This window comes from Cibotium barometz, unplaced genomic scaffold (genome assembly GCF_041138505.1).
Source record: "Cibotium barometz isolate CiBa-2024 unplaced genomic scaffold, ASM4113850v1 ctg488, whole genome shotgun sequence".
NCBI lineage: Eukaryota > Viridiplantae > Streptophyta > Polypodiopsida > Cyatheales > Cibotiaceae > Cibotium > Cibotium barometz.
The window spans coordinates 177,157-189,755 of NW_028229445.1; the positions used below are offsets into that span (position 1 = coordinate 177,157).

Below are 12,599 nucleotides of genomic sequence, written 5' to 3' on the forward strand. Positions count from 1 at the left end.
ATTGAAACTTGGTTTCGATGGAGTTTTAGAGATGTTCCTGGCTGCCTATCACGTGGCTGCTGCCCGAACTCCGACGGAATCTCACATGAGAGTATGCAGATTGAAGACCTACTTATATGTTTCATGGATTTCATGGGTTCACAGGTGTCCTATGATATGTGGACATCTCTCGAGACATTGTATTCATAAACTGGTTAACTTGGCCTGTTCCATATGTGTGAACGAGAGAGGCCCCTAAAGTTTGTAACATATGAATACACTCCAGTCCTAGTGTGGTGTCTAGTATTTAAGTGTGCCTGTGGTTTTAAGTGGATTAAGTGTGTGCCTTTATTTTAACTGTTTAATCGCATTAATAGTCATATGTGAACCCCTGCCAGATTAGTTACATCTAACTCAATTTAGACAGCTCTTTCTATTCATCCATGCATTTTTTCTCTCTCACAGTTCCCTTTAAGTTTTTAATCAGCCTGCTACCGTAATCACCATGCCAAGACCTACACATTCTTATCGGGTTACACACTATTGTGCTTATTGTGTCATCTTTAGTGGGTTCAAGGGGGGGTATCGGCTATGTGGGTGTGTCATCCTTAGTGGGAAGGAGACGCAAAAAGGTGGCAAAGGTTAACAATGAGATGAGTTTCATAGAATGCACTGTTAGAATGTTTTGTGCATAGAGCAAAGAAAGTGAATGATTACAGCTGTGGCAATGTTGGTGCATTCTGATGGGTGGTAAGAATTGCACTACAAAAAGATGAGGGCCACAAGCTGCAACATTGAGAAGCTAGGGTGTTTCCACCATTGGAGAAAAGCAAAAGGAACTGTATGGACAATTCCATAGAGAGCCAGAGAGCATTCACATAAGGGTGAGTAGAGCTGGCTCTTGTGCTTATGATATAACTCTTTGAATCTTTTGCCCATGTATGATTGTCGGTGGACTTTTAGAGATGGAGGTAGAGGTATAATTTGAACTTGAGATAGCTTTTTCAATAACTATGCAATAAGTATTTCTCTCTCTAGAAGTTGATGTGGGCCCTCAAGGGCGGGCCACATGCAGAGGAGGTAGTGACACAATGCCGGCTTGATTCCATTCAAGGGGCCAAACCCTCAAGGCTTGTTAAGGAGGTGCTGGAGATCGGTTCTCCGATGGGGTTGGTATGGAGTGCAATATTGACACAACCAAACTCATGGATGGGGATGATTCTTTAGCATCATTATTAGGGTCAGATGATGTTTGACCACGAGCGATCACTGATCATCACATGATCTTTTTTTGTTCGAACTTGGACCTGATCTTATGCCTGATTATCTTTTATGATTCATTTATTTCAAAGTAAGTACCTCAAACCTGCCGACTTTGCATGTGTCATGATGATTTGAATTTTGATGAAAAATATGTCATCCCATGTGTATATTGATGAATCATGATGTGTGCTATTTGGAAACTAGAGTGGCCAAAGGTTGGGAAACCGGAACGGCCTTCATATGGGATTGTGAAAAGTTAGGAGATTTAGAGGAATTGCTAATTTAGGTAGAAATTGGGGATCTAGAGTTAGGTGAAAATCGGGGGAAATTTGATTTAAGCAATAATTGAAAACATTTTGGAAGATTTGAGGGAATTGGGATTCTTGAGGATTGGGCATTCGCAAAGAAATTGGTGAAAATTGGGAGAGAAATTGTAATAGAGAGAATAGGAGGAGGAGGAGGAGGAGAAGAAGAAGAAGAGAAATACTAAAATAAGAGCCAAAAAAAAAAAAAAACGTAAACAAGAAAGGGAATGGGGAAACATCAGTTAAGAGATGCATGCTTGGGGAAACACTGTTTCCACGTTTTCGAGGGTGGAAATGGCCACATCTATGGTTTTATTACATCTTTCATGTAATGTTTCTAGTTCATCATTTTACTCAAGTTTGGACTTAAATGTCTGAACTTTGAACTTCGTGTACTTTGGAATGTGGATCCAAAATTGTAGCATGAGTGTATTGTACGAATTCTAGGTGTCGTGTGGATTTTAAGGTGGAGATGAATGTTTCTTAAGAGAATTGAACACACATGTGCGCGTGTGGATACTAATAAGATAGGCATCGCATCATACATATCTCATTTGTTTACAAGACTAGGTGTATACGCACCATACATATTACACTTTACTTGTGGTTCGGTTATAATTCTAGTTTAGAGTATGAGCAGAAACTGATCTCTTAATCGATTTGATCTTATTACCAGCATTACCAGCTCCTTGTATTTGAAGAAGCATCCAGGTTGAGTAGATTGAGTATTCTCTGCTTTCAGCAACAACATTTTTGAAGGAGGTTTGTGTTAGTCACGATTAAAAGATGATTTGGTTGTGGCACACTAGCAAGTGGAAAGCATGTTTCTCAATCAGATGATTGGATGTGAAATTGTTGACAAAAGCAAACATCTTTTTCAATTCATAGTTTTCTCAACATGACTGATCTTTATTTTATTGCAAGTGTGCAAAAAAGGGATACATTTGAACTGAGAGGACTGAGCCTGGACATAAGTATTCTAGGCTACATGTTACAATATAGTGCAGTTGAGTTCTTTCTACTTTTGACTTCTCGAAGTTAAAACTTAGGCCAGCTTGTTAAGCGTGTCCTTGAGGTCACTGTGCCCCTCTTACTTACCCTAAACAGGTAAATGCAAGAAGCTTGGACAGCACCACAGTGGCTACAGAGAGATAAGCTTTTGAGTTAAACGAGAGATGGGGTTAATTGATGCAGCCTTTTTATTTCATGTGTAGATGCATGCCATAAGCAGCCCATGTGAAAATTAGCACTAAGGCTTAGAACCTATTGGTGGATTCTTCTTGCAGGTTCATTTCTGTGAAGCAGTCTAAATGCTTCCTAGCAATATCAAGTTTTTAGTTTATTCTTTTTCCATAGTGTGCTTTGGGAGATGCTTATCATTTGTGGGTGCCATATTTATTTAACCTCTCTGCTCTATTTTATTCTTTTTTCATAGTTACACTGTCTGAACTGATCCTTCTGCTTTGGCAGATGCTTATCATTTGTGGGTATCATATTCATTAAACTACTCTGCTCTATTTTATCTTTTAATTTGATGGCTGTATGCAACTTGCTCACACAGGTTCCATTTCCAATCCCGTTTGAGGTCAATGTTGTTTTAGTGGGATTCAATGGCGATGGTGGCTATAGATATTCCCTGGATGCCCGCAAGCTGGGGACCATTCTGAAAGAAGTTTTTCCTACTCATCGGCCAACATGCTTGGAGACGGCACTTCAATTAGATGTTGAGCACAATCTCTACTATAATGTTCTTCCTGTAAGTAATTTGGAGCTGAGCGAGTGGATTTAACTAACAAGCTAGAGTATTACCCACAAAAATTCGTCAAATTATTATGCTGTTTGGGAATCCATTGTCAAATAGCACATATGTAGTCTACAAGGAAAAGGCTCTTGCATTGGAGAGCTGTTTGGCTTGTGTTAACTGTGGTGTGCATGAGCTAATGCATACATAAAATTTGAGTATCTGTGAACTGTCGGTGATGTAGGACACCAAAACTAAACCCTTCTTTTGGATCCTATTGGGCCTTCCAGTTTCCCAGCTTCTGACCAGGACTTGTGTGCCTGGCTGGGGCTTCTCATAAACCTTCCTAAACTGCTCTTTTTGCTTGTACATCTTGTCTGTACTTAGTTGCCCTTCCTTTGCCATCCATACATTGCTCTTCCTGTTCCCAGCCTATTGTTCAGAGGTGTGCACCTAATCCACCAATTTCTTTTAATGTTCCTGTCGCTCAGGGTTTTTGTCTGCCTTGTTAGGGCTCACAATTTGTAGTCACTCTGCTAAACCCAACCCTAATAACTCCCTAGTAGTCATGACACATGCATCCTTGGTATTTGCACTGATGATGACATGTGCAAAGTGAGTGAGAAAAGAAAGGGGCACATGTGCAATTGGAGCCAAATTGTAGGTCTAGGGCCAAGTTAAGATCACACGTTTAGGCATTCTCCTGCTGGATTCCCATCTCCATGTGTAGTCTCCGGATCATTTGGGGCCAAGTGAAGATCCACGTTTAGGTGTTCTCCTGCTGGATTCTCATGCTGCTCTTTTCTCCATGTGTATAGTCTCTGCATTATGCTTGTTTGGCCTCTGAAGACTTTTTGGGCTGCTAGCTGGAGACACCTTAAACCTATCCAGATTCTGCCTTTGATATTGGGTCTTTTTATGCTTCAATGTTTTTTTTTTTCCTCCAGAAAGGAGACTTCTATTAAGTATGAATTTTTTTTACAAAATGGAGATTTCACACCAAGAAAGGTGGAGATCTCAACCAATCAGGAGCCCTGTGCTGCCAATAGGGTCCCGAGTGAGAGGACGTGAAAAAGATACCAATGTCCCACTCTCTCATAAACTGGCCGCGCTTCCTCTCCGCAGCCCTCGAAGATCCCTGGATTCTGGCCCAAGCAGCCATGATGGTGTGAATAATATCACTCCAAATCCTGCAAAGACACTGAGAAACAAGAACGGGAGTACCCTCAATGGCCTCGGTGCATCTAGCCTTCCAGATATTCCAGGCTGAGATGCTAGCAATAATCTCCCAAGAGCTGTCTAACCTCTGTGCCAGAGGGATAAAGTGTGAAAGTGGCAAATCCTGAAGACAACACTGCCGAGCAACTTCTTGCCTAACCATAATGGCCAAGCTCCTGTCAATATCCTCGAATCTCAGCTGAGGCCCAGACTGTGTCAACCAAATGATAGAACCAAAAGAAATGATAGCATCCCACTTAATCCTACCAAAGAGGTGTGCAATCGCAGACCAAACCCTCTGTGCTTCCTTGCATTCCCATAAACAATGGTAAACTGACTCCGAAACTCCTGCACATCTAGGGCAAGCTGGGCAAGCACCAGTAACTGACCTCCACTGATTGGTGGCCAGACCTCCATGAAGAGAAAGCAAGATAAAGGAGAAAATCTGTGGCTTCCTATAAGAATGCCACAATCTCTGCCAAAAAGCCCTCTGAATGTCAGTCGAAATGCCGTAAGATTCCCAATGGGGTCTAAGAGTAGGGACACTCTGAATGTGTCCCAAGATAAGATGTCTGGCATTCCGCACCGTATTACTGAAAAAAGGCATGCTTTTCAAGGGGTTACAAGCATCCTTCCACACCCACTCACCGGGGTCCCAATGCAAATGTCTGATGGGGCAGCCAAAGGCTAACACTCTCTGTGATCATCCTTGTGTGGGGGGGGGGGGGGGTGGGGGGGGGGGGTCAACAAAGACTTGCTTCCCTAACTTGCCAACAACTCTGATGGGACGAATTTGGGGGCCCTCAATAAGGTCCTGTACGTCACATCTCTCCAATTGCCATCCATCCTGTACAGAAAAAAAGACCGGTACATCATCCTCCCTAGGCAAGGGGAGACCCATAACCTGAAGAGGAACACTTGTCCCAGAAAAAACCCCAAACCAAGAATGATGACGGTCTTCCAAAAAAGATCCAGTAATCCAGTGGTTGGGAATGGCTGCATCAATCTGTGCAATCCTCCGACTAGAGCCTCTCAAATGCTGCGTGAGAACCAATCTCTGTACCTCGGTGAGGCTCTGAAATCTCTTCCAAGCCAACACTGTGGGGCAAAGGGTCTCCCAGCCAGCCCAAAGAATATGCATAGCTGCCCCAAGAGGCCTACCATGCACATCTAAGATCAAATCATTTCCTCCGCGGAACGCGGGGGGATGTGTACCAAAAAACTCCTCAGGCAGTCCCAGGCCCGTAGGAGGGACCTAACCAGGGGGGATGAAGGGGAGCGGTGAACTGCATCCGAAAAAATAAAGCGTGAGCTGAGAGTCCAGTCACCTCCGCGAATAGGGGGACACTTCGTGATCTGCTGCATGAGAAAGTCCTTCCATGGCTCAGTGCCTAGAAGAAAGCCCCTAACAACCAGCTTACACAGCAAAGCCATACATTGCACCTGAGGGTCAATGATATTCAATCCCCCTTCTTGCTTACGCGTGATAATGGTTTCCCAAGCAACTCTAGCCCTGGTGTGTGCATTTCCATCAAGCCCTGACCAAAGAAAGTTCCGAATAAGGCGACGAAGGTGGCCAATGCAGCCCTTATGAAAAATCCAGCACGAAGCGATAAACCAAGTCGTGGCTAGCAAAACTTGGTTAACCACCAAAGCTCTAGAGGCCAAGTCGAGCTTCGTCCTACTCCAGTGATGAAGTTTGCTTTTAATGCTTAACAGCAGTGGAGCAAACTGTTGTGCAGGGGAGATGTCAACGCCCACCTGAGAACCAAGGTATCTGGTAGAGCATCCTCTCTCAATCCAAGTACAACCAACATTTGTACCCCAATCTACAAGAGGAGAATCACTGATCGAAAAACCAATTGACTTATGCCAATTGATAGAAGGTCGTGCTGCCAAACAAAAGGCCTCCAAGGCTGTACAGAAAGCACATAAACAAGCATGTGAAGCCTCAAGGAACAACACCGTATCATCTGCTAACTCAGAGTCCAAAAACTCTTCCTCCGTACATAAAGGCAGCCTGAGACCCACAACACTTGGGGCAGCCTGAAGAAACCTGCTCATAGCGTCAGCTACAATGAGGTACACTAAAGGGGCGAGGGGACAGCCCTGCCTCACTGAACGGAAATCTGAAAACGCTCACCACGCCCCCCACAGGCTAAAACAGTGCTATGAGCCTCCTTGTATAGGCAAGACACACCTCTGATCCAGTTTTGGGAAAACCCCATGTATGCCATAGTGCCCTCCAAAAAATCCCAATCCACTCTGTCATTAGCTTTTTCAAAATCAAGCAAAAGAATGGCAAGAGGCTGCTGACTAGACTTTGCCCACTCGACAGCTTCCCAGAAAGAAAAGATGTTATCAAATATACTCCTTCCTTGGAGGAACCCATTCTGGGTATCATGGTGGATAGTCCTTTGGAGAATTGGCTGCAACCTTATACTCAAGGCTTTAGCTAAGATTTTATATGCGGATCCAAGGAGGGTGATGGGCCTCCATTGCTTGATGTCAGTCTTGTCCCCACTCTTGGGGATAAGGTGAATCAGCCCCTCCGTGAGGTATGGAGGCATCATACCCGACAACCACATTTCCTGAAGGGCAACAGTGATAGCATCTCCAATATGATCCCAAAAAAGAATAAAGAAGGCGGGAGAAAGACCATCATCCCTTGGGCATGAACCACTGGAAAGAGCATGCTGTGCGTGAAGGAATGCATCCTTCGAGAAAGGGGCATCCAGGGAAGAACACATAGCATCTGTAATGAGCCTGGGCATGCACTCCCAAACTTTCTGCCGTGCCACATCTCTCTGAGGGAAGGGCACCTCTGCAATCAACAAGGACCGATAAAATTCTGAAGCAATACCCCTCACCTTATCAGGCTCAATCTGAACCTCACCCTGTGAATCCTGCAAGTACCTCACAGAATCCCTGCTATGGGAAGGCTTGTGTGCTGAAAAAAACTCTTTGTTGCATCTGCCACCCATCTGAGTCCAAAAGGCCTCGTTCGCATGAAAGGTGAACTCAGCCCTCCTGTCCATGGCCAACTGTAGCTCTTCTCTAACTGTGGTCAAGAGGTCTGTAATCCAAGTCGCATGTGGATGCTTTTCATGTTCCCTCTGAAGAGCAGCAATCGTACGCCTAATAGCTCTCTCCTTGTCCAGAGCCTCCTTCTTCTTAGACAGGCAGGGCTATGATAATGATGGCTGGTCCTCTCAAGAGCTAGCGCAATATTATGACGAGGATCATGACCATCACAAGATCTCCATCTCTCTCTGATCTCAAGGGAAATGTCAGTATCTAGATAAAGAGAGTCAGGGATACGGATACGGGGAGAGGCCGAGCGAGCCCCAGGCTCCCTGAAACACAAAACGACGGGGCAATGATCGGATTTGGTGGTGCCAGGCATAATAGCAATGGTGCCTCCTCTGTCCAAGGACCAATCATCCACATAAAACCTGTCCAGACGTGCAAAGATGCTCTCATCCCCGCTCCTGCGGTTATGCCAAGAGAAAGATAAGGAATTTGGCCTTCTCTGGAAGTCATCCTCAGTCGAGCAATCCCTGCCAAAAAAGGAAAGCGTGAACCTCTCCCATGAGGCTCGCTCCAAAGGGTGTAAACCCCCTTCGCGTCCGCCCTTCTTGTCAGAAGGTTGCTCAACCATATTAAAATCTCCTCCCACTATCCAGGCACTTCCTAGCATGGGTGGGAAGCCCTTGAAGGCCCTGAACATTCCATGAGACGATTCTCATGGAAGAGAAGAGGGTTTGACCCCCGATCTAAGAAGACGATGGGCAGCCTGAGGATGCCTCTCATAATGTTGGAGAACGGAAAATCCACAGGGCAAAGTCCACTGACATGCCCTAGTCCGAGGCCCTGCATTGTGCCTGCATATGTACGAGAAACCTGTTCGCCCTGCGGGGCATCAAGGGCAATGGCATCATGCTGAAAATCTTGCAATACATGATCCCCACTGTGTTGAACATCTTGCATATCACCCCCTCCAAGTAGAGAGGACTCCACAAAGTCATCTTGATCTAAGATATCATCTCTCTGCAGCAAAGATGCATCAGCTGACACATCCTTTTAACCAGAAACATCATCTATCTGTACATGATCCGAGGAAGCCTTCCCGTCAATCACACCAGGGGGCGGGCGTGAGAAACAGCTGCTCGCCACACCTGGCGGATTGAAGGACGGGAAGGAACCAAGGGAGGTGGCGCCTGAGAGGCACGCTTACGAGGCCTCCTGTGACCTCGAGCCCGAGGACAATCTCGAGCAAAGTGACCCTGTTGGTGACAAACCCGGCACTGATCGGGTTTACCCGCAATCTCCATATGTTACTTCAAAGGGCCACAAGGGCCCGAAAGCAAAACATAGTCCTCAAAGAGCTCAATGCCACGGGCAAGAACCATGACCCTGGGGATAGCATCCGCTGAGGCAGTGACCACTTGGGCAGAAGATGTCGGCAAGGCGTGAAGGGGGGCACTTGAAGAACAAGCCCAAAGGCCGACCTGATGGCCCCTAACATAGGCCAATATGCGCGAGGAAGACCTGGGAATCTGAGAGTAATCGGGAAACGGTTCCGGTCTTCCTCAACAGGGTCAAAATAGCTGGAGTAGGGAAGAAAGAATATCTTTCTCGGGCCCAATGGCAAAGGGCTGCCCTTCAAAACCTCTGAGGCTGCGTCCTCAGAATCAAAATCCACTTGGAAGAAACCTCTTCCAAGCAACCTGACATCTTGAAAGTGGAGAGCGAGGTCGGAGGGCAGAGCCGCCAGGACCCAATAAGGCCGACTTGAACCCGGATGAGGAGCAATCCGAACCAAGGGGAAGAGGAAGGCGTTGAGGTGGAGGAAAGGAAAGGAGGGAGGAAAAGGGAAAAGCAAAAAGGAAAGGGAAGCAAGGGGGAGATGGCTGGACACAAAGGCGAAGAGGGCCGGGGGAAGGGCAGCACAACAGGGCTGCGCAGAGGGAAGAGGCGGAGGAAGGAGGGGAGGCGTTAAGAGGAGGGGAGGCGAAACGATCAACAGGAGGGCGAAGAAGGGCGGGCAGGGGTAGGGGCGAACAGAGGGGAAGGAAGAGGCGAATTAGGGCGGGCAGAGGCAAGGAGGGGAGGCGGAGGAGGATGGGGGGCGAAGCAGGAAGAGAGGCGGATGGGCGCAGCGAAGGAGGAAGGAAACGAAGGAGGAAGGAGGGGCGCAACGATGGAGGAAGGAAGCGAAGGCAGAGGAACAGAAGCGGAAGAAGGATCAGAGGCGTAGGGGAGCGATTCAGGCAGCGAAGGAGGAAGGAAACGATGGAGGAAGGAGGGGCACAGCGATGGAGGAAGGAAGCGATGGCAGAGGAACAGAGGCGGAGGAAGGACCAGAGGCGGAGGGGAGCGTTTCAGGGTTCGGGGAGCTCGTGGTGAACTGAAAAGCCCGAAAGTTGACTTGTGTGTTTGTGTGTTTGCTTCAATGTTTGAATTCACATACATAATATTGTTGTGTTAAAGCTGCTAACATTACAGGACTGGAATATGCTATCATGTTAGGAGTACGTGTAGCACATTTATCTTTCTTTGGAAATGGCTTCTTTTGGATTGCTTTTATCTTGTCTCTTTGCTTGCTAGATCAGATAGCTTGTCTTAACACCAAAGACAAATTGTCCTGTCCTCCATCTTCAGGTTTTCATCATGCAGCTGCTGGCTTGCTTTGAAATATCAATGCTGCTTTGCTGTAGACTTTACACTTAAAAGGAACTACAATGTATATTGCTTTGGTTTTCCTATCTCTAACTTTCCGTGCTTGCAAATTCAATTGAGGAATGATAAATATGTTTGGATATGGTATCTTTTCAGGTTGGGCAGCCAGAACTGATTGCATTTGAGCAAACTATCAAGTCTGCAATGGTGCCAGCAGGAAAAGCGAGAGAGGTGAATGATTCTGAAAAAGCATAAGCTATCACTGGAATTTCCTCAGGCTTGGTGTTATTTTACTTGCCGTATGATTTAAATTTTGAAGCCTGTGGAATGATGCAGAATGAACATGGTAAAGAAGTGCCTCTGTTTGAGGTTGAAGCAACCAATGTGGAGACGGTCTTCAACTCACTGTACACTTATCTTTTTGGATACGAGGCAGGAACAACTTCTGCTGCAGATATGAATAGGCCTGTGCCAAATGCCATCTTCATCCTAAACTTGGACAAGGTGACTTCGCATCAGTTTGAGATTTAAGTAGTAGTTTTTAGTACACTATTAAAACTTTGTGCCATTTCTACTTTTTCTTTCTTTCGTTTTTGAGAATTGAGATCTTCTTGATGTTTGTTTTCACAAATCTTATTATCATTATAGCTGCAACAGCAAGCTTGTGGCTTCTACGAAAAGAGCCGCTGAGGTCTTCTCAATTGTTATATCCTTGTAACCTGCAAGAAACTTGTTTCAGGTGCGCATAGATCCAAGAAACGAGACAGTAGATCCTAATGCTCACTACAAAAAGATTGAAGAACTCAGTGTTGAAGAGCTTAGGAAGCAAGAAGGTGGTTACTTGTACCGATATAGATACAATGGTGGAAGTGCGACTCAAGTTTGGCTGGGTTCTGGCAGGTATGGATGACAAAGAAGTTGATTCCTACATTTACTACAATGAGAAATAAAGAATTCCTGAAAATAGTGGTCCTTGAAGGTTTGCTCATGGCTAGAGGTGGAAAGTGAACTTAGTTAAACTGAGCTATTGTTGATTTTATGGATGTGTAAACTTTTGAATGCTCATACCTTTAATATGAGCATGTTTTGAAGCCTATTTTAATTTCAATAAAGTATGACTTTCTCTTTAAGAAGGAAGGACATAGTAAATGTGATGGTAAGGGCCTCGAAGGTGCATTCTGATGCTTCCGAGGCTTTTATGTTTTTTTTTTGAGTGAACTTAAGAAATTTAAACCAAATGCCAAGCTTTTGTAGAGAAAAGAAGAACAACTCCCAAGACTCAAGGGGACCCCTGCAAGGGTTACATCCTCGGTGGGTTCATGCACAGAGGCCACCTGTACATTGTAATGCTAGGAATGTCGTCAATGGATTTGTAAGAAGAGTCCTCAGGACTGGATGTGCCAGAAATTCGACTGATAATTGTATGCAGCTACCAATTTCCATGTGTGCGGCTCTCAATGGCATGTGGTTGCTGGGCAGAGTGACAGAAAAAGGTCTGAAAAAATTGAAGATCAGTGCTATAGGACTCTGAGATTCATACTTCTTGACGAGGGCTAAAGGCCACGATTATATGTACTAAACCAGTTTAGAGCTCTGTTGGAATTTTCAAAGACTCTGCTGTCTTGTTTCACATTACACATATATCGTATTATTTTGTATAAGGCTCCTCCTTTGCCCTCGTATTGTGCGGACGGTCCACTACCTCTTGCAAGATGCTGCTCATTCAGTGCCTTGTCACGTTCAAGAATTATTTGGCTATGGATGCCAAGTGGGTGGATGAGAACTTCTTTGCGGAGTATCCACAGGTTTTACAGGCATATCGAGAAGCTTTTCAGTTGAGGAGAACTGATTAGAAGCCGAGCGGATGTCACTGCCCTTTGTATTTTGACATGCAAGGGACTAGGAACAAAGGACATTGCTCAAGGTTATTTCCACTGCAGGGAATTGAGATTCTAGAACTCGAGGGTTGTTGTTGAAGCTGTATCCAAAAGGAGCAACTCTGAGATTGAACAACACTAATTTTTTTTGTACAAGAGTCATGGGACTAGCCATCTCATGGAGGCACTGTTTATCAGCGAAGGAAATCAGAATTGAGAATACTCTTAGTCTACCTTAATTAGACAGTGACATGGGTAGTTGGACTATAGTAGGAACTGGTGTAAAAACCAAGAAATTAGTGTCATATCTGTGTATGTGTGTCAAGGGCCGAGGATGCCCGGTTAAACCCAAGGATGAGCATGTGTGCACGTGTTTGTGTCTTTTGACATATAACGGGTGCGTGTTGATCTCGACACGAAGAGAATCATGCGGGAAACTCTTGCTTGAGGGCGACTCTAGAGGTGCAAGGGGTGGGAGTATCTGCTAGGGAGGTCAAACCCAAGGTCACTTTATATGAAGGGTGACAACCGTGA

General features: G+C 45.3%; 1 protein-coding gene across 1 annotated transcript in view; it reads left to right on the forward strand.

Moving 5' to 3' along the window:
* LOC147602564 (uncharacterized) overlaps positions 1-12,599 on the forward strand; it is a 135,934-nt gene that overhangs the window by 20,639 nt on the left and 102,696 nt on the right. Inside the window, exons 2-5 of the mRNA XM_086797887.1 lie at positions 3,109-3,303; positions 10,345-10,419; positions 10,525-10,692; positions 10,928-11,088. Coding sequence (XP_086654013.1) covers positions 3,109-3,303; positions 10,345-10,419; positions 10,525-10,692; positions 10,928-11,088 — 599 coding nt within the window. The remainder of the gene's footprint in view (positions 1-3,108; positions 3,304-10,344; positions 10,420-10,524; positions 10,693-10,927; positions 11,089-12,599) is intronic.